The sequence below is a fragment of the Diorhabda sublineata genome, chromosome 7 (assembly GCF_026230105.1).
Source record: "Diorhabda sublineata isolate icDioSubl1.1 chromosome 7, icDioSubl1.1, whole genome shotgun sequence".
NCBI classification, from domain to species: Eukaryota; Metazoa; Arthropoda; class Insecta; order Coleoptera; family Chrysomelidae; genus Diorhabda; species Diorhabda sublineata.
Genome location: NC_079480.1, coordinates 14653274 through 14676984, shown reverse-complemented (window position 1 = coordinate 14676984; position 23711 = coordinate 14653274). Strand labels below are relative to the sequence as shown.

Genomic DNA, 23711 nt, shown 5'->3' with positions numbered 1-23711 from the left:
GTTTTTTTCTAAAAATTCAGGTTTAATTAATGATTAATATGCGGAGCGCTTCCGTCAAGACATTTCTACTTTGGAAAAACGATTTTAAGGCAAACGGAATGCCTGTGTGCTTACTAGAGTTAAAAAAGCTACTTTGGAATTGTTTGCGTGAATTTTTTCGAAAATATGAGATCTGAAAATAAAGGAAATCTTGTATATGAACTACTTGATGCTTACAGAAAACTGCGCTCTTTCAAAATTCATTTTTGGAGTACGTAACTGTATTTTTTTCTAAAAATTCAGGTTTAATCAATGATTAATATGCGGAGCGCTTCCGTCAAGACATTTCTACTTTGGAAAAACGATTTTAAGGCAAACGGAATGCCTGTGTGCTTACTAGAGTTAAAAAAGCGATTTTGGAATTGTTTGCGTGAATTTTTTCGAAAATATGAGATCTGAAAATAAAGGAAATCTTATATATGAACTACTTGATGCTTACAGAAAACTGCGCTCTTTCAAAATTCATTTTTGGAGTACGTAACTGTGTTTTATTCTAAAAATTCAGGTTTAATTAATGATTAATATGCGGAGCGCTTCCGTCAAGACATTTCTACTTTGGAAAAACGATTTTAAGGCAAACGGAATGCCTGTGTGCTTACTAGAGTTAAAAAAGCTACTTTGGAATTGTTTGCGTGAATTTTTTCGAAAATATGAGATCTGAAAATAAAGGAAATCTTGTATATGAACTATTTGATGCTTACAGAAAACTGCACTCTCTCAAAATTCATTTTTGGAGTACGTAACTGTATTTTGTTCTAAAAATTCAGGTTTAATTAATGATTAATATGCGGAGCGCTTCCGTCAAGACATTTCTACTTTGGAAAAACGATTTTAAGGCAAACGGAATGCCTGTGTGCTTACTAGAGTTAAAAAAGCGATTTTGGAATTGTTTGCGTGAATTCTTTCGAAAATATGAGATCTGAAAATAAAGGAAATCTTGTATATGAACTACTTGATGCTTACAGAAAACTGCACTCTCTCAAAATTCATTTTTGGAGTACGTAACTGTATTTTTTTCTAAAAATTCAGGTTTAATTAATGATTAATATGCGGAGCGCTTCCGTCAAGACATTTCTACTTTGGAAAAACGATTTTAAGGCAAACGGAATGCCTGTGTGCTTACTAGAGTTAAAAAAGCGATTTTGGAATTGTTTGCGTGAATTTTTTCGAAAATATGAGATCTGAAAATAAAGGAAATCTTGTATATGAACTACTTGATGCTTACAGAAAACTGCGCTCTTTCAAAATTCATTTTTGGAGTACGTAACTGTATTTTTTTCTAAAAATTCAGGTTTAATTAATGATTAATATGCGGAGCGCTTCGGTCAAGACATTTCTACTTTGGAATAACGATTTTAAGACAAAAGGAATGCCTGTGTGCTTACTAGAGTTAAAAAAGCTACTTTGGAATTGTTTGCGTGAATTTTTTCGAAAATATGAGATCTGAAAATAAAGGAAATCTTGTATATGAACTACTTGATGCTTACAGAAAACTGCGCTCTTTCAAAATTCATTTTTGGAGTACGTAACTGTATTTTTTTCTAAAAATTCAGGTTTAATTAATGATTAATATGCGGAGCGCTTCCGTCAAGACATTTCTACTTTGGAAAAACGATTTTAAGGCAAACGGAATGCCTGTGTGCATACTAGAGTTAAAAAAGCGATTTTGGAATTGTTTGCGTGAATTTTTTCGAAAATATGAGATCTGAAAATAAAGGAAATCTTGTATATGAACTACTTGATGCTTACAGAAAACTGCGCTCTTTCAAAATTCATTTTTGGAGTACGTAACTGTATTTTTTTCTAAAAATTCAGGTTTAATTAATGATTAATATGCGGAGCGCTTCGGTCAAGACATTTCTACTTTGGAAAAACGATTTTAAGACAAAAGGAATGCCTGTGTGCTTACTAGAGTTAAAAAAGCTATTTTGGAATTGTTTGCGTAAATTTTTTCGAAAATATGAGATCTGAAAATAAAGGAAATCTTGTATATGAACTACTTGATGCTTACAGAAAACTGCGCTCTTTCAAAATTCATTTTTGGAGTACGTAACTGTATTTTTTTCTAAAAATTCAGGTTTAATTAATGATTAATATGCGGAGCGCTTCCGTCAAGACATTTCTACTTTGGAAAAACGATTTTAAGGCAAACGGAATGCCTGTGTGCTTACTAGAGTTAAAAAAGCGATTTTGGAATTGTTTGCGTGAATTTTTTCGAAAATATGAGATCTGAAAATAAAGGAAATCTTGTATATGAACTACTTGATGCTTACAGAAAACTGCGCTCTTTCAAAATTCATTTTTGGAGTACGTAATTGTATTTTTTTCTAAAAATTCAGGTTTAATTAATGATTAATATGCGGAGCGCTTCGGTCAAGACATTTCTACTTTGGAAAAACGATTTTAAGACAAAAGGAATGCCTGTGTGCTTACTAGAGTTAAAAAAGCTATTTTGGAATTGTTTGCGTGAAGTTTTTTGAAAATATGAGATCTGAAAATAAAGGAAATCTTTTATATGAACTACTTGATGCTTACAGAAAACTGCGCTCTCTCAAAATTCATTTTTGGAGTACGTAACTGTATTTTTTTCTAAAAATTCAGGTTTAATTAACGATTAATATGCGGAGCGCTTCCGTCAAGACATTTCTACTTTGGAAAAACGATTTTAAGGCAAACGGAATGCCTGTGTGCTTACTAGAGTTAAAAAAGCGATTTTGGAATTGTTTGCGTAAATTTTTTCGAAAATATGAGATCTGAAAATAAAGGAAATCTTGTATATGAACTACTTGATGCTTACAGAAAACTGCGCTCTCTCAAAATTCATTTTTGGAGTACGTAACTGTATTTTTTTCTAAAAATTCAGGTTTAATTAATGATTAATATGCGGAGCGCTTCCGTCAAGACATTTCTACTTTGGAAAAACGATTTTGAGGCAAACGGAATGCCTGTGTGCTTACTAGAGTTAAAAAAGCTACTTTGGAATTGTTTGCGTGAATTTTTTCGAAAATATGAGATCTGAAAATAAAGGAAATCTTGTATATGAACTACTTGATGCTTACAGAAAACTGCGCTCTCTCAAAATTCATTTTTGGAGTACGTAACTGTATTTTTTTCTAAAAATTCAGGTTTAATTAATGATTAATATGCGGAGCGCTTCCGTCAAGACATTTCTACTTTGGAAAAACGATTTTGAGGCAAACGGAATGCCTGTGTGCTTACTAGAGTTAAAAAAGCTACTTTGGAATTGTTTGCGTGAATTTTTTCGAAAATATGAGATCTGAAAATAAAGGAAATCTTGTATATGAACTACTTGATGCTTACAGAAAACTGCGCTCTCTCAAAATTCATTTTTGGAGTACGTAACTGTATTTTTTTCTAAAAATTCAGGTTTAATTAATGATTAATATGCGGAGCGCTTCCGTCAAGACATTTCTACTTTGGAAAAACGATTTTAAGACAAAAGGAATGCCTGTGTGCTTACTAGAGTTAAAAAAGCTATTTTGGAATTGTTTGCGTGAATTTTTTCGAAAATATGAGATCTGAAAATAAAGGAAATCTTGTATATGAACTACTTGATGCTTACAGAAAACTGCGCTCTCTCAAAATTCATTTTTTGAATACATAACTGAATTTTTTTCTAAAAATTCAGGTTTAATTAATGATTAATATGCGGAGCGCTTCGGTCAAGACATTTCTACTTTGGAAAAACGATTTTAAGACAAAAGGAATGCCTGTGTGCTTACTAGAGTTAAAAAAGCTATTTTGGAATTGTTTGCGTAAATTTTTTCGAAAATATGAGATCTGAAAATAAAGGAAATCTTGTATATGAACTACTTGGTGCTTACAGAAAACTGCGCTCTTTCAAAATTCATTTTTGGAGTACGTAACTGTATTTTTTTCTAAAAATTCAGGTTTAATTAATGATTAATATGCGGAGCGCTTCCGTCAAGACATTTCTACTTTGGAAAAACGATTTTAAGGCAAACGGAATGCCTGTGTGCTTACTAGAGTTAAAAAAGCGATTTTGGAATTGTTTGCGTAAATTTTTTCGAAAATATGAGATCTGAAAATAAAGGAAATCTTGTATATGAACTACTTGATGCTTACAGAAAACTGCGCTCTCTCAAAATTCATTTTTGGAGTACGTAACTGTATTTTTTTCTAAAAATTCAGGTTTAATTAATGATTAATATGCGGAGCGCTTCCGTCAAGACATTTCTACTTTGGAAAAACGATTTTAAGGCAAACGGAATGCCTGTGTGCTTACTAGAGTTAAAAAAGCTACTTTGGAATTGTTTGCGTGAATTTTTTCGAAAATATGAGATCTGAAAATAAAGGAAATCTTGTATATGAACTACTTGATGCTTACAGAAAACTGCGCTCTCTCAAAATTCATTTTTGGAGTACGTAACTGTATTTTTTTCTAAAAATTCAGGTTTAATTAATGATTAATATGCGGAGCGCTTCCGTCAAGACATTTCTACTTTGGAAAAACGATTTTAAGGCAAACGGAATGCCTGTGTGCTTACTAGAGTTAAAAAAGCTACTTTGGAATTGTTTGCGTGAATTTTTTCGAAAATATGAGATCTGAAAATAAAGGAAATCTTGTATATGAACTACTTGATGCTTACAGAAAACTGCGCTCTCTCAAAATTCATTTTTGGAGTACGTAACTGTATTTTTTTCTAAAAATTCAGGTTTAATTAATGATTAATATGCGGAGCGCTTCCGTCAAGACATTTCTACTTTGGAAAAACGATTTTAAGACAAAAGGAATGCCTGTGTGCTTACTAGAGTTAAAAAAGCTATTTTGGAATTGTTTGCGTGAATTTTTTCGAAAATATGAGATCTGAAAATAAAGGAAATCTTGTATATGAACTACTTGATGCTTACAGAAAACTGCGCTCTCTCAAAATTCATTTTTTGAATACATAACTGAATTTTTTTCTAAAAATTCAGGTTTAATTAATGATTAATATGCGGAGCGCTTCGGTCAAGACATTTCTACTTTGGAAAAACGATTTTAAGACAAAAGGAATGCCTGTGTGCTTACTAGAGTTAAAAAAGCTATTTTGGAATTGTTTGCGTAAATTTTTTCGAAAATATGAGATCTGAAAATAAAGGAAATCTTGTATATGAACTACTTGGTGCTTACAGAAAACTGCGCTCTTTCAAAATTCATTTTTGGAGTACGTAACTGTATTTTTTTCTAAAAATTCAGGTTTAATTAATGATTAATATGCGGAGCGCTTCCGTCAAGACATTTCTACTTTGGAAAAACGATTTTAAGGCAAACGGAATGCCTGTGTGCTTACTAGAGTTAAAAAAGCTACTTTGGAATTGTTTGCGTGAATTTTTTCGAAAATATGAGATCTGAAAATAAAGGAAATCTTGTATATGAACTACTTGATGCTTACAGAAAACTGCGCTCTCTCAAAATTCATTTTTGGAGTACGTAACTGTATTTTTTTCTAAAAATTCAGGTTTAATTAATGATTAATATGCGGAGCGCTTCCGTCAAGACATTTCTACTTTGGAAAAAACGATTTTAAGGCAAACGGAATGCCTGTGTGCTTACTAGAGTTAAAAAAGCTACTTTGGAATTGTTTGCGTGAATTTTTTCGAAAATATGAGATCTGAAAATAAAGGAAATCTTGTATATGAACTACTTGATGCTTACAGAAAACTGCGCTCTCTCAAAATTCATTTTTGGAGTACGTAACTGTATTTTTTTCTAAAAATTCAGGTTTAATTAATGATTAATATGCGGAGCGCTTCCGTCAAGACATTTCTACTTTGGAAAAACGATTTTAAGGCAAACGGAATGCCTGTGTGCTTACTAGAGTTAAAAAAGCTATTTTGGAATTATTTGCGTGAATTTTTTCGAAAATATGAGATCTGAAAATAAAGGAAATCTTGTATATGAACTACTTGATGCTTACAGAAAACTGCGCTCTTTCAAAATTCATTTTTGGAGTACGTAACTGTATTTTTTTCTAAAAATTTAGGTTTAATTAATGATTAATATGCGGAGCGCTTCCGTCAAGACATTTCTACTTTGGAAAAACGATTTTAAGACAAAAGGAATGCCTGTGTGCTTACTAGAGTTAAAAAAGCGATTTTGGAATTGTTGGCGTGAAGTTTTTTGAAAATATGAGATCTGAAAATAAAGGAAATCTTGTATATGAACTACTTGATGCTTACAGAAAACTGCGCTCTCTCAAAATTCATTTTTGGAGTACGTAACTGTATTTTTTTCTAAAAATTCAGGTTTAATTAATGATTAATATGCGGAGCGCTTCCGTCAAGACATTTCTACTTTGGAAAAAACGATTTTAAGGCAAACGGAATGCCTGTGTGCTTACTAGAGTTAAAAAAGCTACTTTGGAATTGTTTGCGTGAATTTTTTCGAAAATATGAGATCTGAAAATAAAGGAAATCTTGTATATGAACTACTTGATGCTTGCAGAAAACTGCGCTCTCTCAAAATTCATTTTTGGAGTACGTAACTGTATTTTTTTCTAAAAATTCAGGTTTAATTAATGATTAATCTGCGGAGCGCTTCCGTCAAGACATTTCTACTTTGGAAAAACGATTTTAAGGCAAACGGAATGCCTGTGTGCTTACTAGAGTTAAAAAAGCTATTTTGGAATTATTTGCGTGAATTTTTTCGAAAATATGAGATCTGAAAATAAAGGAAATCTTGTATATGAACTACTTGATGCTTACAGAAAACTGCGCTCTTTCAAAATTCATTTTTGGAGTACGTAACTGTATTTTTTTCTAAAAATTTAGGTTTAATTAATGATTAATATGCGGAGCGCTTCCGTCAAGACATTTCTACTTTGGAAAAACGATTTTAAGACAAAAGGAATGCCTGTGTGCTTACTAGAGTTAAAAAAGCTATTCTGGAATTGTTTGCGTGAATTTTTTCGAAAATATGAGATCTGAAAATAAAGGAAATCTTGTATATGGACTACTTGATGCTTACAGAAAACTGCGCTCTTTCAAAATTCATTTTTGGAGTACGTAACTGTATTTTTTTCTAAAAATTCAGGTTTAATTAATGATTAATATGCGGAGCGCTTCCGTCAAGACATTTCTACTTTGGAAAAAACGATTTTAAGACAAAAGGAATGCCTGTGTGCTTACTAGAGTTAAAAAAGCTATTCTGGAATTGTTTGCGTGAATTTTTTCGAAAATATGAGATCTGAAAATAAAGGAAATCTTGTATATGAACTACTTGATGCTTGCAGAAAACTGCGCTCTCTCAAAATTCATTTTTGGAGTACGTAACTGTATTTTTTTCTAAAAATTCAGGTTTAATTAATGATTAATCTGCGGAGCGCTTCCGTCAAGACATTTCTACTTTGGAAAAACGATTTTAAGGCAAACGGAATGCCTGTGTGCTTACTAGAGTTAAAAAAGCTATTTTGGAATTATTTGCGTGAATTTTTTCGAAAATATGAGATCTGAAAATAAAGGAAATCTTGTATATGAACTACTTGATGCTTACAGAAAACTGCGCTCTTTCAAAATTCATTTTTGGAGTACGTAACTGTATTTTTTTCTAAAAATTTAGGTTTAATTAATGATTAATATGCGGAGCGCTTCCGTCAAGACATTTCTACTTTGGAAAAACGATTTTAAGACAAAAGGAATGCCTGTGTGCTTACTAGAGTTAAAAAAGCGATTTTGGAATTGTTGGCGTGAAGTTTTTTGAAAATATGAGATCTGAAAATAAAGGAAATCTTGTATATGAACTACTTGATGCTTACAGAAAACTGCGCTCTCTCAAAATTCATTTTTGGAGTACGTAACTGTATTTTGTTCTAAAAATTCAGGTTTAATTAATGATTAATATGCGGAGCGCTTCCGTCAAGACATTTCTACTTTGGAAAAACGATTTTAAGGCAAACGGAATGCCTGTGTGCTTACTAGAGTTAAAAAAGCTATTCTGGAATTGTTTGCGTGAATTTTTTCGAAAATATGAGATCTGAAAATAAAGGAAATCTTGTATATGGACTACTTGATGCTTACAGAAAACTGCGCTCTTTCAAAATTCATTTTTGGAGTACGTAACTGTATTTTTTTCTAAAAATATCTCTAAAAACATCTCCAGTTTAAGTCATAAGAAAATAACAAATTTTTGTACATCAAATAATCTTTTTAAATCTAATTAAATCTATTTTTTTTTGGTCATCGTCAATATTCCAGGTGCTTTTTTAATACCTTATACTTTGATGTTGATATTCGGAGCCGTGCCATTATTTTATATGGAGCTGATTCTCGGACAGTTTTACAGACAAGGTCCAGTCAGTTTATGGCGAATATGCCCTTTATTCAAAGGTAAATATACAATAAATCATAACATTGTTAATATTATTAATATATATTTTAGGAGTTGGATTTTGCGCTGTTCTTGTTTCATTTTACGTATCTTTTTATTATAATGTAATACTTGGTAAGTATACAACTAATTATATTTAATATAAACTAGTAATAATTCGAACCCGGTTAAATAGAATCTATCATTAAACTAGATCTAGAAACGTCTATACTTTAATAAAAAGGAAGACTGATTAAAACCATTATAATCCTTCCTGGTTGAATTTTAATATATCTAGAAGATGCAACTGGATTGACTGGATGTTTCTCGCGATAGTACAAAAAAAATCTTCCAAATAATCTCTTCTTCATCATCAATGTTCTTTGCTATTCCTCTCCAACCTTTCCTGTTATTCCCATTCTTCTCAAATCTGATGTTACCTCCTTTATCCATCTCTCTTTCGGCCTGCCTCTTCTTCTTCTGATTTCCTATTCCTTCATGTGTACTCCGTTGGAAATGCCGTTTGCGTTCATTTTATACACAAACCCCAATCGCCTGATATCCCTTGTAGTATAAATAACCATAAGATGTTTTTCAGCATGGGCTTTATATTTTATTGGATCTAGTATCACATCAGATTTGCCATGGTTACATTGTAATAATACATGGAATACTGAAAAATGTTGGGACAGCATGAATTCTAATAATAATTCCCACAATCCCCATAGATTCAGCAATGAATCAACCAGAACCAATAAGCATACTCCAGCTTCAGAATTTTTCAAGTGAGTAATTTTTTTATTTAAAAACATTATTTAGTGTGATATGAATTTGGCAAAGACAAGAAACTTTTCTGAGAAAAGCAGGGATGATCTGTAGCCTTTAACTGTGTTAAGCTAGTGAAGATGTTAACAATTTTTATGGTATAGTTGATGATGGTTTAATTTAACTTTGTATTACTTTAACCTGACAGGGATAAGATAAAGACACAAACGAGTAGGTAGAATAGACCTGTATAGAAAGGAACTTATGCTTATATAAAAATAGATTTTTTTTAAATATATACCGATATAAATCTGTTTTGATATAGTCGTTTTGTTTTTCATATAAATAAAAAATAAATAATAATCAAATTATGGAAAATTGATGGTTTAAACACAATATAACAAAGAAAGATATTAAAAATATTCAAGAACAAATATAAAAACTTTATTAAAAGTAAGTTTTAACCTGTTGTCTTCAACTCGAGATTGAAATTTAATTAAAATTTTCGGTTTATATCTCAGATTTCCTTCAAGACGCATCGACAGATATTTGGTTTTACTTTGGGGGTGGATACACGCCAAGACAAAAAGCATTCTAAGCACCAATTAGTCTATGGAATTTTTTTGAAAAATCAATAATTTTTGACTTATTCGTGATTGAAATTTTATTACAAAAAAACATGTACTGATCGATTTTTTACAAATAAATTTTAGACTTTTTCAAAAAAACTGTGGAGAAGTAGAATTTTACTTTAAGTAAAATGAAAAGTTTTTTTTTGTTCATAGACAATACAAACTGAGTTATTATTTATTGAGGATGGAATTTATTTAGTGGATTTACATTTTGAAAAATTGAAAATTGAATAAGTCGAAAACGGTTAATTTTATGAAAAAAATATTTTAAATCATTTTTAAAGGGCTCCAAAAAATCAATCAAATGAGACTTTATTAGACTTTATAGTGCGAACAATTAGAGAGTTATGATGAAAATAAGATAGAATCCTTTAATTTCATGGAAAAAACGTCATTTCAAAAGCGATTTCGAAATACATAAAATTCTCTACAAGGTGTAAAATTAAAATTTTTACATGTATTTTAAATGATAATTTTTTTTTTTTGGAAATGAATGACCCTAATGGATATAAAATGGGTTGAAATACAATAATTAAGGGGTGAAAAACATAAATAATATCCTAAAATACCTTTCGATCTTTGTTTTAATTCTAAAAATGTTTTTTTAATCTTTCTAAGAGTTTTAACTTTTATTTTATCGAATTTTGACAATAAGGGTTAGTTTATCACCCCTTATAATCATTTACACATATTGGCATAGGGTAGATCTTTAAGTGAAACGTAAGTAAAAAAATTTCACGCAAATCCATGCGTCTTCATGGAATTCCGAAGTGCTATCATATTTTTAACGTTGTTCACTGGACTAATTAAACCAGGAATCGACATAAATTTTTTTTTTAATTTAAGAGTGACTATGATAATGAATTAATTTGACGAAAATCTTGAAAATGCCAATTGGTATGTTTGATACGAGTATTAAAGAACACGTTATTCGATTTGGGTTATTTATTTTATAAATTCAAAAATTGTTTCGATTGTATGTAAAATTTGACAATTATTTAGTCGAGCAGTATTAGAAATGCAATGGAGCGACGGTTTACACGAAATGGGATCTCCAAAATGGCAACTAGTTCTATGTTTAATGGTAATTTATTTTTTGCTATACATATCATTATTCAAAGGAGTCAAATCCACTGGTAAGCAAAAATAAAATTGAAACTAACCCCAAATGATTAATTGATTTTAAGGAAAAGTCGTATGGGTCACTGCAACGATGCCATATGTTGTACTTACCATATTATTAATAAGAGGATTGATGCTACCAGGAGCGCTCAAAGGGATCTCGTATTACCTCCAACCTGAACTATCAAAATTGAGTAAAACACAAGTTAGTTATATTTGTTAAGCATTTTTCTTTATATATTTGAACTATTTTCGTATCTAATTTTATATAAAAAAATGTATCCATCACTTTGAACAGTTGGAAACGTTTTTTAGGTTTGGATGGACGCTGCCGTTCAAATATTTTATTCAGTCGGAGCCGGATTCGGAGTGCATCTCTCTTATGCCAGTTATAACACGTTTCATAATAATTGTTACAGGTAGGTGAAACTTTTAATTACTACATTCACAGAGCCCACTCACAATTTGTTTGAGCCGATGAGTCTTCTTCAACTGACTCAATTTTAAGATCACAATCGATCACATTGATTGTGATTGAAATCTTTCAAGAATTACTACATTTGAGTTGAACTCAGTCCACGATAGTTGAATACCATACCTCCAAATGAGCTTCAGTGTTGTTTCTACAAACAGTTTATTGAGTTCTAGTTCTAATTGCTGTCTGATGATTAATACGTGCGTTTTCCAAGATAATCGTCATTCCGGATGAATTCCAAGTTGTTTTACACTTTTTCCACTGCAGAAGACGCCAATTTAACATTACAATTGGATAGGTTCATCCTTTATTAAGAGTATTGGTGAGATGTTAACGCAGCAGTATATCAGCTCTACATAAGATAGATGATCGTGCCAAACTAGATAAACATCTTCATATTTTCGTATTTTCTGGTTCATAGTAGATTTTTTGGTAATCACAGCAACGGAGAAGATACAACTCCACTCTGTACTGATCCTTCGACGATCTTGCGATGATTTGTTTAGTCATCAGTCTTTCAATCATTCTCATACATCTATCTGACGGATAATTCTTCACCACTAGGGTCAAACAGTCTGGGATCCTTCAATATCTAAGATATTTATACACCTGGCCGTGTTTAAGGCGTTCCGAATGTTTAGGTTGCTAATAATGTTAGTCACGAAGCGTTGCCAGTTCCAAAAGATGTCGATCATCTTCTGGATTGCTCCCATTGTTGATTAACTCTTTTTAAAGTAGAATTGCTGGTCTGAAATGCCACCCCCGGCTTGTTCCCGTCTGTTATTCTGTTATATATATATATATATATATATATATATATATATATATATATATATATATATATATATATATATATATAAGCGGACTCTTATTGGGAACGTGGCAATAAAACACCAAAGTGGACTAACTTTAATATAACTTTGGTGTTTCATTGCCACGTTCCCAATGAGAAAACGCTCAATAGCTAGCTGGCAAAGACTGGCAAAATTTAAATATTTTGCTTTCCATTGATATTAATTTTTTTTTCAGAGATTGTATTATAACGACAATAATAAATTGTTTTACAAGTTTTTTTTCGGGATTTGTGATATTTACGTACCTGGGATACATGTCGTATAAACAAGGAGTGCCTATCGGAGACGTAGCGACCGAAGGTAAAATTTTCTCATTTATTAGCATCATTCAAAGTGTTTATAAGCTTCTTCTTTCTCTTTTCTTAAGACTGGGTCTTGTTTTTTATACTATTCAGCTTGACGTGACCTAGATATGTCATTTAATTGTTGTCCAACTGGATTTGACTTAAGATCTATTTCCTTACACAGCTCCCCATGGTGTCATTACTAGGATGGTACCAGAAGTACCAGGTCTGACCTAGAGATGGCGGTAGCTGCTTGAAAACTACCACTGTATTAGAAAGTACACAATTTTGAAGACTTTCCACACAGTTTTAACTTTTCTATTTTCCTTCATATATCTTTGTTGATATTCTCTTTTATTTTAGAAGAGCGATGTTCCAAATTGTGTGTATTTATGTTGTAGGACCTGGATTGGTATTTCAAGTTTATCCAGAAGCAGTAGCTACTCTACCTGGATCCCAATTGTGGGCAATATTATTTTTCTTCATGTTAATAATGCTGGGAGTAGATTCAGCAGTAAGTGTTAAAATTTTATTTAGAATGTCGATTATTATATTTAGTTTTTAAATCTAATTCCCTTGAAAACTCTACTTCGAGAATTAGATCTTTTAGTTCCAAAACGTTATAGAAGTTAGAAATTTTCCTCACGAATTGTAGCAGCTTTAGAAGACTATGGCACCAGTTAGAAGAGAGTGATTTGCTCAGGAAGACCTGAGACAAAGCGTATAGTAATGCCACCATTTGGTGGAAGATCAGTTATGGTATGGAGAAGCTTAAGTTAGTCTTTATCGAGAATGGGACGGATCTAAACAACAACCTAAAAATCTGCAGATATCTATAGAAAAAACAGAATCAAAGGTAAGATCCTACAAGATGTAAACTAGCTGGAAACGACAATCCCATTCACCAGTGGATGTAATGTAAATACTTAGGAGTCGAGATCACGAGCGCCGGAAATTTACAACAAGAGGTGCGAACCGAAGTACATAAGACTTCAGGATTCTCTTCAGAAAAGTCTGTATTACTCGAAAACTTTGAATACTATTGAAGGGATGAATCTAGCAAAGAATGAAAAACCAACTTCGATTAGATCTCCCGGACGAGATGGCACTGAACATCTACTTCTCAAGAGGTTGAATAGTGGAAGAAACAAGATTAAGTCTTGTTTACTGCGCACAGGTTCCTGAGAGAAATTCTAAAAGACCATGCTGTACCATTCAACCTTTATACGTGATAATGCACAGCTCGGATAACTCCCGACTATCGAAAAATGATTCCTTAGGCCGGTTCTGTCTACTATGGAATTTTAGAAATCTGACGAATTCGCGCGGCGCTTTTCGATCGGCGTTTTTCACATTTTTTTATAAATCATGAAACTCGTTTGATGTTTATTTGTATTTTTTAATAGCAGGCAGTTTATTTACAGAATTTCTTTTGAATAATTTCTAGGAAAGTCTATTTATTTATTTATTTTGTTTTAGAACTTCGTAGAATTTTATTTAAGTACATAAATCATTTGTGTACACGCAGTTAGTTTAGCTTTAATTAAATGAAAAGAACGAATTAGTGAAAGTATTTGTAGTAATTATTTAAGTAAATTAAAGTAAAGTGAAGTGTATTGTATAGTGTGTAAATAAATTAAGAAAGTAGAAGACACTAATAGAAAGAGTGTGAATAAATACGAAAAACGTTAAATTAACTTCAAATTCAAATAACGCAATTTGCTTAGCCTGCTAATAGTCCAGACTTAAATCCTATTGAACTCATTTGGTATGAGATGGATGGACATGTGCCAGCCTCCAGATACTGGTGCAGGAATGGTACAGTCTTCCGCAGAATGTGAACCAAAACGTGCATCGTCGGTTTCAAGGTGGAATCAACGGAAATCATGTTGTTGGTGTAGTGGTCACTATAAAATTATAAATGTACCTATCCAAAAATTTGGGATATTTTTCGAATTGTATTCAAGAAAAAAATTGATTCAATTTTGGAATCGAACATTTATCGATTTTATTATCAGAAAATAATAATAATGAGTTTTTAGATGGGCGGATTGGAATGTGTCATCACCGGTTTAATGGATGAATTTTCAAATTTTTTTAAAAATAAAAAATATTCAAGGGAAATTTTCACATTAGGTATAATAATCTGTTCGTTTTGCGTTGCTTTAATCAACGTTACCCCGGTAAGTGTTTCATTATCTTAAAATAATACCTAAAATAATAATTATTGTTGTTTTAGGGTGGTATTTACATGTTCCATTTATTCGATACATATTCTGCGGGTATATCGTTGCTGTGTTCAGCAATATTCGAAGCCGTTGCAGTATCTTGGTTCTACGGTAAGATTAAAAACCAAATTACCAAATTTTTATTAATAGTTCAACGCATGACATACTACATTTTAGTATGACCATTCCGAAAAACTTCTATACATCATAACATGTAAATAATTAGGCTCTAAGTACTTTTTCAATAACTACCTCTATTGACAAATTCCAGAGGTTCTTAGACATTGCAACAAACTCAATTCAAAAAAGATTAGGATATAAAACAAAGAACAAAAGTTTTAATTTAACTTTAAAAGAAATTTGATCGCAGTTACGGATTAGTTTCGAAGTTATTTCGTCTCATCAGAGTAATTTAACAACGCTCGGTCGAGCTTAAGACCCGAACTAAAGACAACGTCAAAAAGCGTCACTATTTGGTTCATGTAGTTAAATATTCCCCATCAAACGCTAATTGGCGCCATATTCACTTACAACTGCGAACCACTAGTCAGGTAGAAATCTAGCGTAGTCGCCGGTAATATAGATTCCGATGGTAAATGAGATGTGTATATCAAAATTAAAGATTTCTACTATTCACCTTTGAGATTATTCCGAAATTCAATATTTCGAAAATGTTTTCAGGCTTTTTTTAAAGGAGAAAACAACTACTTTCCTGGCTAATACTATTGGGGATGTCAATATCGACAAAAAGGTCGATTGAAATTAAACTCTAAATGTTAATAGTAGGAGACGTTTATTTTTATATAATTTCATTCAAGTAAATTAAGTATATTTGTTTAAGGGCTGGATAAATTCTCGCAAGATGTAGAAGCAATGCTCGGTAAGAAACCAGGATTGTATTGGAGAATTTGCTGGAAATTTGTCAGTCCTTCTTTTATTATAGTAAGTTTTTATTTTCTTTTAAACATTCTCTCTCTTTATTGGCGACGCAGTTCATTTTTATAATAAATAGAACGGATTGCAATAAATATGAAATTCGTCTATAGATTTTAATACCAAAAGTTTAAGTAAGTTTGGAAGCAGCACCCTCCAAGTCAGTGCATCGGTTCAGAGGAAAGAAAAAAATCATTCAGTGCAAGGTCGGGGCTATATGAAATGTCCGATTGGAATTACTGAATTGGGCTACACGAGCGTTGTGGGGACGGGCATTTTCGTGTTAATGAGCTAATGACGCTTGAAGTTTACGCTCAGGTTGTTCTGGGTTTTTCTAGCTAGTTAAATTCAGGGTTTTTATTGTTAATTTCTAAGTTTTATAGATAATTTCTAAGTTTTATAGATAATTTCTAAGTTTTATAGCTAATTTCTAAGTTTTATAGCTAATTTCTAAGTTTTATAGATAGTTTTTGGGTTTTTCTAGATAATTTCTGGAGTTTCTATCTAGATTTTGAGTTTGTCTAACTAATTTTTAGAGTTTCTAGATTTTTAGCTGGTTTACGGGTTTTTATAGTAAATTTCCAAGTTTTAGTTAAATTCAGGCTTTTTGTAGCGATTTTTTGAGGTTTCTTACTAATTGTTGGGTTTCTCTAGTTAAATTCCGGGTTTTATAGCTAATTGTTGGGTTTCTCTAGTTAAATTCATGGTTTTATAGCTAATTTTTAGGTTTCACTAGCTAATTTCTGGAGTTTCTGTCTAACTTTTGGGTTTTCTAGCTAACTTCTAGGGTTTATATAATATATCTCAAGTTTTTAGTTAGTTTTTGGGTTATTCTAGTTAAATTCATGGTTTTTATAGTAAATTTCCGGATTTTTTAGTTAAATTCAGGGTTTTGGTAGATAATTTTTGGGTTTTATAGCTAAATTTTGGAGTTTATTGTTAATTGCTGGGTTTTTCTAGTTAAATTCAGAGTTTTTATAGTTAATGTCTAAGTTTTTAGCAAAAATATGGTGTTTCTAGTTAATTTCTGGGTATTCTAGCAAATTTTTGGATTTCCTATATAGTTTTTGGCTTTTTATAACTAATTTCTGAGTTTTTAGTACTAATTATTATAGATTTTACAGCTAATGCCTGTGTTTTTCTACCAAAATCCTGTATTTTTCGCAAATTTTTGGACTTTCCTAGCTAATTATTAATAAAACTAAAATTAACTAGAAATACCATATTTTGGCTAAAAACTTAGACATTAAAAAAACCCAGCAATTAACAAGAAGCCCCAAAAGTTAGCTATAAACCCAGAAATTATCTAAAAAACCCTGAATATAACTAAAAAACCCAAAAATTAACTTTAAACAACAAATTTTCGCTGGAAAAACTCAAAAATTAGCTACAAATCTCAATAGCTAATTATTATGGATTTTTATAGCTACTTCCTGTGTTTTCTACCAAATTTCTGGATTTTTAGCTAATTTTTGGGTTTTTCTAGCTAATTTCTGAACTTTATATCTAATTTTTGAGTTTTAAAGCTAATTTCTGGAATTTTTAGTTATTTTATGGGTTTTTTGACTTAGTTCTGGGTTTTCTAGTCAGTTTCTGGTTTTTTATAACTAATTTCCGAGTTATTTTTGCTAATTTATGTATTTTTATAGCTAATGCCTGTGTTTTTGTACCAAATTTCTTGATTTTTAGCTAATTTTTGAGTTTTTGTAGCTAATGTCTGTTGTTTCTAGCTAATTTTGTTTTTTTAGTTAAATTTAGGTTTTTGTAGCTAATTTCTAACTTTTAAAGCTAATATCTGGGTTTTCTAACTATTTTTGATAGTAAAATACATTTTAAGATCTTCTCATATATTGTCATCAGTCGACTAGTAGCTTTTTTTTAATGAAGTCAATCTATTTTTAAATGGATTAAAGATAAGGGGATTGCAATTATCTGACCGATTTATAGACATTACAATAGACTAGTTAACCATTCAAATTCTCACTAATTTGTCTTGTTTCCAGTGCGTAGTTATGTTTGGCTTGTTTCATCACGAACCTCTTCAATATAACGATTATTTTTATCCAATTTGGGCGGAATGGATCGGTTGGGCTCTAACTCTTTCCTCCATAATAATGATACCGTTGTTCGCGATAATACAAATACTCAAAACCAAAGGATCTTTAGCAGAGGTAAGCAGAATCATCATTATAATTAACAACATTACACATTGGTAAATTCACCACGATGATCATTACCAAGACAAACTCAGATTAGATTTAGTTTTCGAAGTCTGCTTTGACCAACACGGAAACCTACTTTTCTTTAAGTCATCAATTAATACACATCGTCGATTCCACATTTTCCTAGATACGAGAAGGCGTCTTGCTAACTAACTCTTCATTGAAGCTAAGAGCAGTTTTTGCGCGTTTATTTGGCTCAAGTACCGCAGGAAATTATAGATTCTGGAAGGGGTATTAACAATTGTCCTGATGTAATGTTTTGGCTGGATTCAGTGTCCTGTCAATGAGGTAATTCAAAATTGGTTTGATGATTAAAATGATATTCCGATAGACAATAATGTACCAGAGAAGATAACCCAGCTAATTTACTTCAATCTCGTCCAAAATGAGGAGGTTTACAATGATCAACAGATAGAAAAACTGTTCAAGGTATTGAGAAGTTCATTTGAGATTCTTTTTGTGCTCAAAAGCTTGAGGAACCGCTTGTATTCGGACTTTAACTTCTACGAAAATTGTAGTGCGTTTGGTGACGAAAACGGCATAGAAATTCCGGATATGGAAGTAATGAAGCTATATTAAATCAATGCTGATGCATTTATGCTGGATCTCATTTCAAGGAATCATCAGGAACGCTATAGAAAAGGCAAGCAACTCGTCAGAGAGATGTATAATGTTATATAACATCATTGAATGTCATTTGACGCATTTTTCGATTTTATCCATCAATTTTATCCCGTTCAAGAGCAATGCAAACATTCCAACGCTTCTATAACTTCTCGATGTCGTACTTGTAGAAGGATTTGTCTTTTGACTCCAAGTAAACTTCAGTTCCAGCAATTCCTTCTTCATTTGACCTGAATTTCTTACCAGCGAGGATCAACGAATAACCAGTAACCACTGGGGGCCGGATCTCGACTATACGGTCGATAAAGAAGCAATTCAAAGTGTGATTTGTTCAATTTGCCATCGGTGCATTATCTTGGTGAATTAGTGATTTTTTCTTCTCTTTTTTTCAACTCTTCAGAGATAGTTGTTGAACAATATTCCATGCGGATTCCAAAACACTGAAGCCATAACATTCCTAGCTGACTTTTGAAAGTTGGTACTTCATAAACGTCAATAACAGCGCCATCTGTGTGTCAGTCAAACGACTTATTAAGTGGTGTAGTATATTGAAGGGCAATTTTGAAAATTAAATGCTAAATTTGCATTTTAGTTTTTGTATGTGGTAACATTAAAAACATCAACGACGTTTCTGCAATTTTCAATTTATAGGTTATGGTGATTAGTAATTTTGTATTTTAGAGATTAGCATTAAGTATTTCACCCATAGAAGAACATGAAGAAATCAGAAGGACTAAACTTGCAAAAAGGTTTAAAGCAAAACATTGGTTGTACGTGTAAATGTTTAAAATTATTGTTAATCGAGTTAATGAGAAGCAAAAAAAGAAGATGTTTCAGCCTACAACATCTTCTTTATATAAAATGGAAGAGATTATTAGAAATTTATAACGTAGAAGTGATAATTGTAGAAAAATTAGACATAAAAAGGATTTGTTGGACCAAAAATTATCGATGATAAAAGATTTATTGAAAGTATAGATGATATAATATTATTATAATAGAAATTTATTTTTTAATTGTCTAAAATTATGATATTTAAGAATATTTTAACTAAAATAATGAAAAAACTCTACGATATTATACAAAAACGAACAACTAATTCAATAGTCCTAAATTTGATTTCGCTTCTAGTCAACCATTTGCTACCAACTCTTCTTTATTTAATATTTTCTAACCAAATAACAGTTTTTATTGCCACTAAGATTGAAAAATGGTCAAATATCTTTAAAAAAAACGTCCTAAACATTCCAAATTCCATATTCCCGGAATCGACTCGCAGCATTTATGCTTGCAGCTCTACAGTAAACTTCAACTATGAAACTATGTAACCGATCTTCCAGAATGTTTTTTCAACCATTTGTTAGTTGTACGTTGCCATTAATCCTTTTTTTCCTCATTTCATCCACAGGGAATTCATCCTTTTTCGATATCCTACCATAATCATCATGCAACGTTTTTTTGTCTTGGTTCCACGGAAAGCCAACATGGAAGCGAGAGCGGGAGAGACATGTCGAGACGAAGCGACAGTACACTCTCCACTCGGTATTTCTCGTGGTGTCTCGCAGCCTGGGACTTTCTCTGAATCCGATTTTGTCCCACAGCAACTTTTAGTACATTCAATCTTTCCAATTATTTCAAATACAGCTCCGAGGAATGCTTGGGATCGTTGTCATGCTGAAAGGTTAATTTTCTGCCCATCAGGCACTGGCCAGAACGCTACCTTTGGGCCCATGAGTCTTCGATCACGTTCACTAATCAATAAAATTATTTTCAGAGATTTCTGCCAGAATTTACTACATTTTCCTTTATTATTTTTTTATAGCCTTGTTTCTTCAAAATCTCTCAAATTTTTACCAGATCTGCAGTAGCTCTTCCTCAAGAACATCACCAAACCATCAACGAGTCTCCGCCGTGTCTTACAGTCGAGATTACACATAGATCTAACATCTGTTCTTCATTTGACCTGCGCACAGATCCAAAAATCTCAAACTTTGACTCATCACTCCATAAAACTCTCTCCCTTTCCCTTAATATCCTTTCCATCATAGAAGTACTCAGATTCACTGATGTGAGCTGCTACTTTTGGGCCCATGAGTCGTGTATCACGTTTACTGATCAATACAATTATTTATAGAGGTTGCGGCCAGAATTTACCACATTTTCCTTTATTATTTTTTCAAAATCTCTCCATTTTTTACCAGATCCGTAGTAGCTCTTCCTCTAAAACATCCCCAAAGGGAAATATTATTTCAATTCTGGAGCCTGCTGAGGATCACGAAGAAAGCAATTCTTTTATTGATAAACACTCATACATTTTTAAACAATTATTTTGAATATGAGGGAAGTTTTCAGGAATTTAAAAAAATCAGAGTCAAAAATTGCTGGATTTGAAAAACAAGGAGATATAGCGCTGTAAATTCGAACGTCTTTGTATCGAACCTGGAATTTAGTCTAAAATTAACAACAACATTCTCCGATGAGATTCAAGCACATTAAGTTTACTAAACAAGCAGATTTGGTTCCAAATTTTCATATTTGGCTCTTTGGCTTATAAGTTTGCCGATTACTGTCCCAAACTATGAAGACTAGCAATTAATAAACTGATTTCGACCATTAGTTTCTTGATTTTACATATTTTTTAAAACATCCAAGTCTGAATTTACGAGAAAGAAATCAACTCGTATACGAACTTCACAAAAAGACGTCTTGGTTCAAAAAGTGTAAATCACTGGTTTAACTAGGACTAAAATACAATCATAAACAGAGTTTAAACAAATATTTTTACTATTATTTTTGGTTTTGGTTTGTTTCGACCTTCGATAATAATGAGAAACTTGGACAAAAACTTTTGACCAGTAGTGCAGTTTCGTTGCAACTTAAAATATACAAAGTAATCCGCATATTGATGTTGAATATACCCAAAGTTTCGTATTCATTTCCTATATACGGTGCGATGGAAAAATGCGTGTAAATCTATTGTACATAAATTTTAAAAAATCGGTGGCAATCATTTTAATTAAAATTTTAGAAAATGTATACTAATCATACAAGGTCCCCTTTCATATATAGTTTGTTAAAAATATTTTGTAAATATATAAAAACACATGTACAAAATTAGATACGTAAAACTGCTTTTTACGTATATTTATATATAGAAAAAGATAAACAAAAAAGCTTTTTTTAATACAACGTAAATTTTGTATTAACAAAGTTTATTCATTAATAAAAAAATTCCATTCATTCCGGAAGTAAATTCTTCATTTTAAAACACCCTGTATATTATATTACGTATACGAACATACATAATATAACCAATTTTATCACACAATTCGATTTGGAACAATTTCAAATAATGTAAATGTTAATATTTTTTCTTTATAATGCTACAATTATTAATGAACCCTGTATGATGCAACACAAAAAATTAGCGTCTCTTTAACATTCAACTTGTGCCTTCCTTGTTAGAATGTTTCCAGACACATAAAATTATCACATTTTATTGTAAGATAAAAAAATATTTGTAGTGAATTATATAAAATAAAAAGTATACAAAAAAGTTTTTCTTTTTTTTAATACAATTAAGAATCCATTCCATTACTTGAGTAATACAATTTTCAACCGATCTAACGATAAAATGAAGGTGTCTGAAATTTTACAAAACTTTAGAGGAAACTAGTTTTCTTTTAACGCCATCTTTCAAATTTGAGTAGCAATTAAAATGGCGCTACCTTTACCTTTAACGCTTAAAATTACAGTTCTCTTGATAATATAGCAACAGTACTGTAAATGGAATATAGATGGCAGTAAACAAAAGGTAATTTATAATTTTAATTTTAGTTAGATTTACGCAACAGATAACTTAAAATCACTATATTTCATGTTACCACTCGTAACTAATATAAATAACTACAGTCATCCCCCCAAGTGAAAAACTTTTATTTTTCTATTACAACAGTGGCTTTATAGAAACAATGCAATTACATGAGAGTGGTCGCCATTTTTAACCCAATCTATCACAAAAGAAATTATTTCCGTATTTTTATTAGTTAAAACTGATACTGAGACTTCAGAAAGTTTTTATTTAAGTATTTGAGAATATAAATTATGATTTTATAAGCGTTATTATAAAAAGAAGAAATTCTTAATTAAGAGTTTGGAATAAACATGGCGGCCTATCATTGCTGGATTATGCTGCTCTCTATTGATTAAACTTCAAACTATATATGACTAAGTTATACGTCTCATCACAAATATTTAAGCGGATAACACATAATAAAAATTATTTATTTTTGTTATACCTTAACTGAAATAAAAATTTAATTGACAAAATTATCAAAAAAATAATAATTGAATAGCGGTATTCATATTTGCTTTTCTAAATGTACATAGGTTACTTTTAAATACTATAAAAAGTATGTTGAATCGATTGGTGTTGGCATTGTTGAGTTTTTACAAAAAGAGATAAGAGACGCCCCACTGTGAAATGAATAACATAGAACTTGTCCAGGTCCGTAATACAATATTTAATTTTCAGAATCAGTGAATTATTAAAAAGTATAGATAAACAACAAATTAATCGCTTGGAATTCCTATATAAAACCGATTCCTAGGAAAATGAACGTAAATATAGTATTATACATAAAATACTTTTTCTATAATTATCAAGTACGTACTTTTAGTAAAGTTTCCAGTTCACAGAAAGAGGCTAATTAGTTGAAAAGAGACGCAACATCTTGGAGACGGCAAATGAATGCTCAAATAGTGATTTTAATAGACTTAGTAGTCGGGGAATCTCCAGAAGGGATGCTATAAAGAAAATGAAAGATTAAACTACGTCGCGCGTGCTGAATCTCTGGAGACTGCGTAACTTCGCGGAGATCTCGGCGTTCGAGATATGATCGAATGGTGTAGTTATTTTGGCACAACTGATTTTTTAAACACGGATATGTTTTTGATTGATATTCGAACAAGTTTGAAGCCTCGTATATCCAATTCTATGGACGCTATCCACGTCCTAATTTTTTTCTACATACAACTAACCTTCAAAAATACCCCACTGAAATTTCAACCCAATGCTTCAATTATTTTGACGCGAGTGATTTTTTAAACACGCATATGTTTTTGATTAATATTCGAACAAGTTTGAAGCCTCGTATATCCAATTCTGTGGACGCTATCCACGTCCTGATTTTTTTGTACGCACA

At 31.5% G+C, this 23711-nt stretch overlaps 1 protein-coding gene across 1 annotated transcript in view; it reads left to right on the top strand.

Annotated features, from left to right (window-relative positions):
• The window catches only part of LOC130446359 (sodium-dependent noradrenaline transporter-like), a 36709-nt gene extending 14719 nt beyond the window's left edge, over window positions 1–21990 (top strand). Inside the window, exons 4-16 of the mRNA XM_056782576.1 lie at window positions 8257–8388; window positions 8441–8503; window positions 8967–9153; window positions 10768–10901; window positions 10953–11092; window positions 11203–11306; window positions 12392–12516; window positions 12902–13014; window positions 14543–14683; window positions 14740–14839; window positions 15570–15670; window positions 17665–17832; window positions 19189–21990. Of these exons, the coding sequence (XP_056638554.1) occupies window positions 8257–8388; window positions 8441–8503; window positions 8967–9153; window positions 10768–10901; window positions 10953–11092; window positions 11203–11306; window positions 12392–12516; window positions 12902–13014; window positions 14543–14683; window positions 14740–14839; window positions 15570–15670; window positions 17665–17832; window positions 19189–19287 (1607 nt within the window). The 3' untranslated portion in view covers window positions 19288–21990. The remainder of the gene's footprint in view (window positions 1–8256; window positions 8389–8440; window positions 8504–8966; window positions 9154–10767; window positions 10902–10952; window positions 11093–11202; window positions 11307–12391; window positions 12517–12901; window positions 13015–14542; window positions 14684–14739; window positions 14840–15569; window positions 15671–17664; window positions 17833–19188) is intronic.
• The last annotated feature ends 1721 nt before the right edge of the window (window positions 21991–23711 follow it).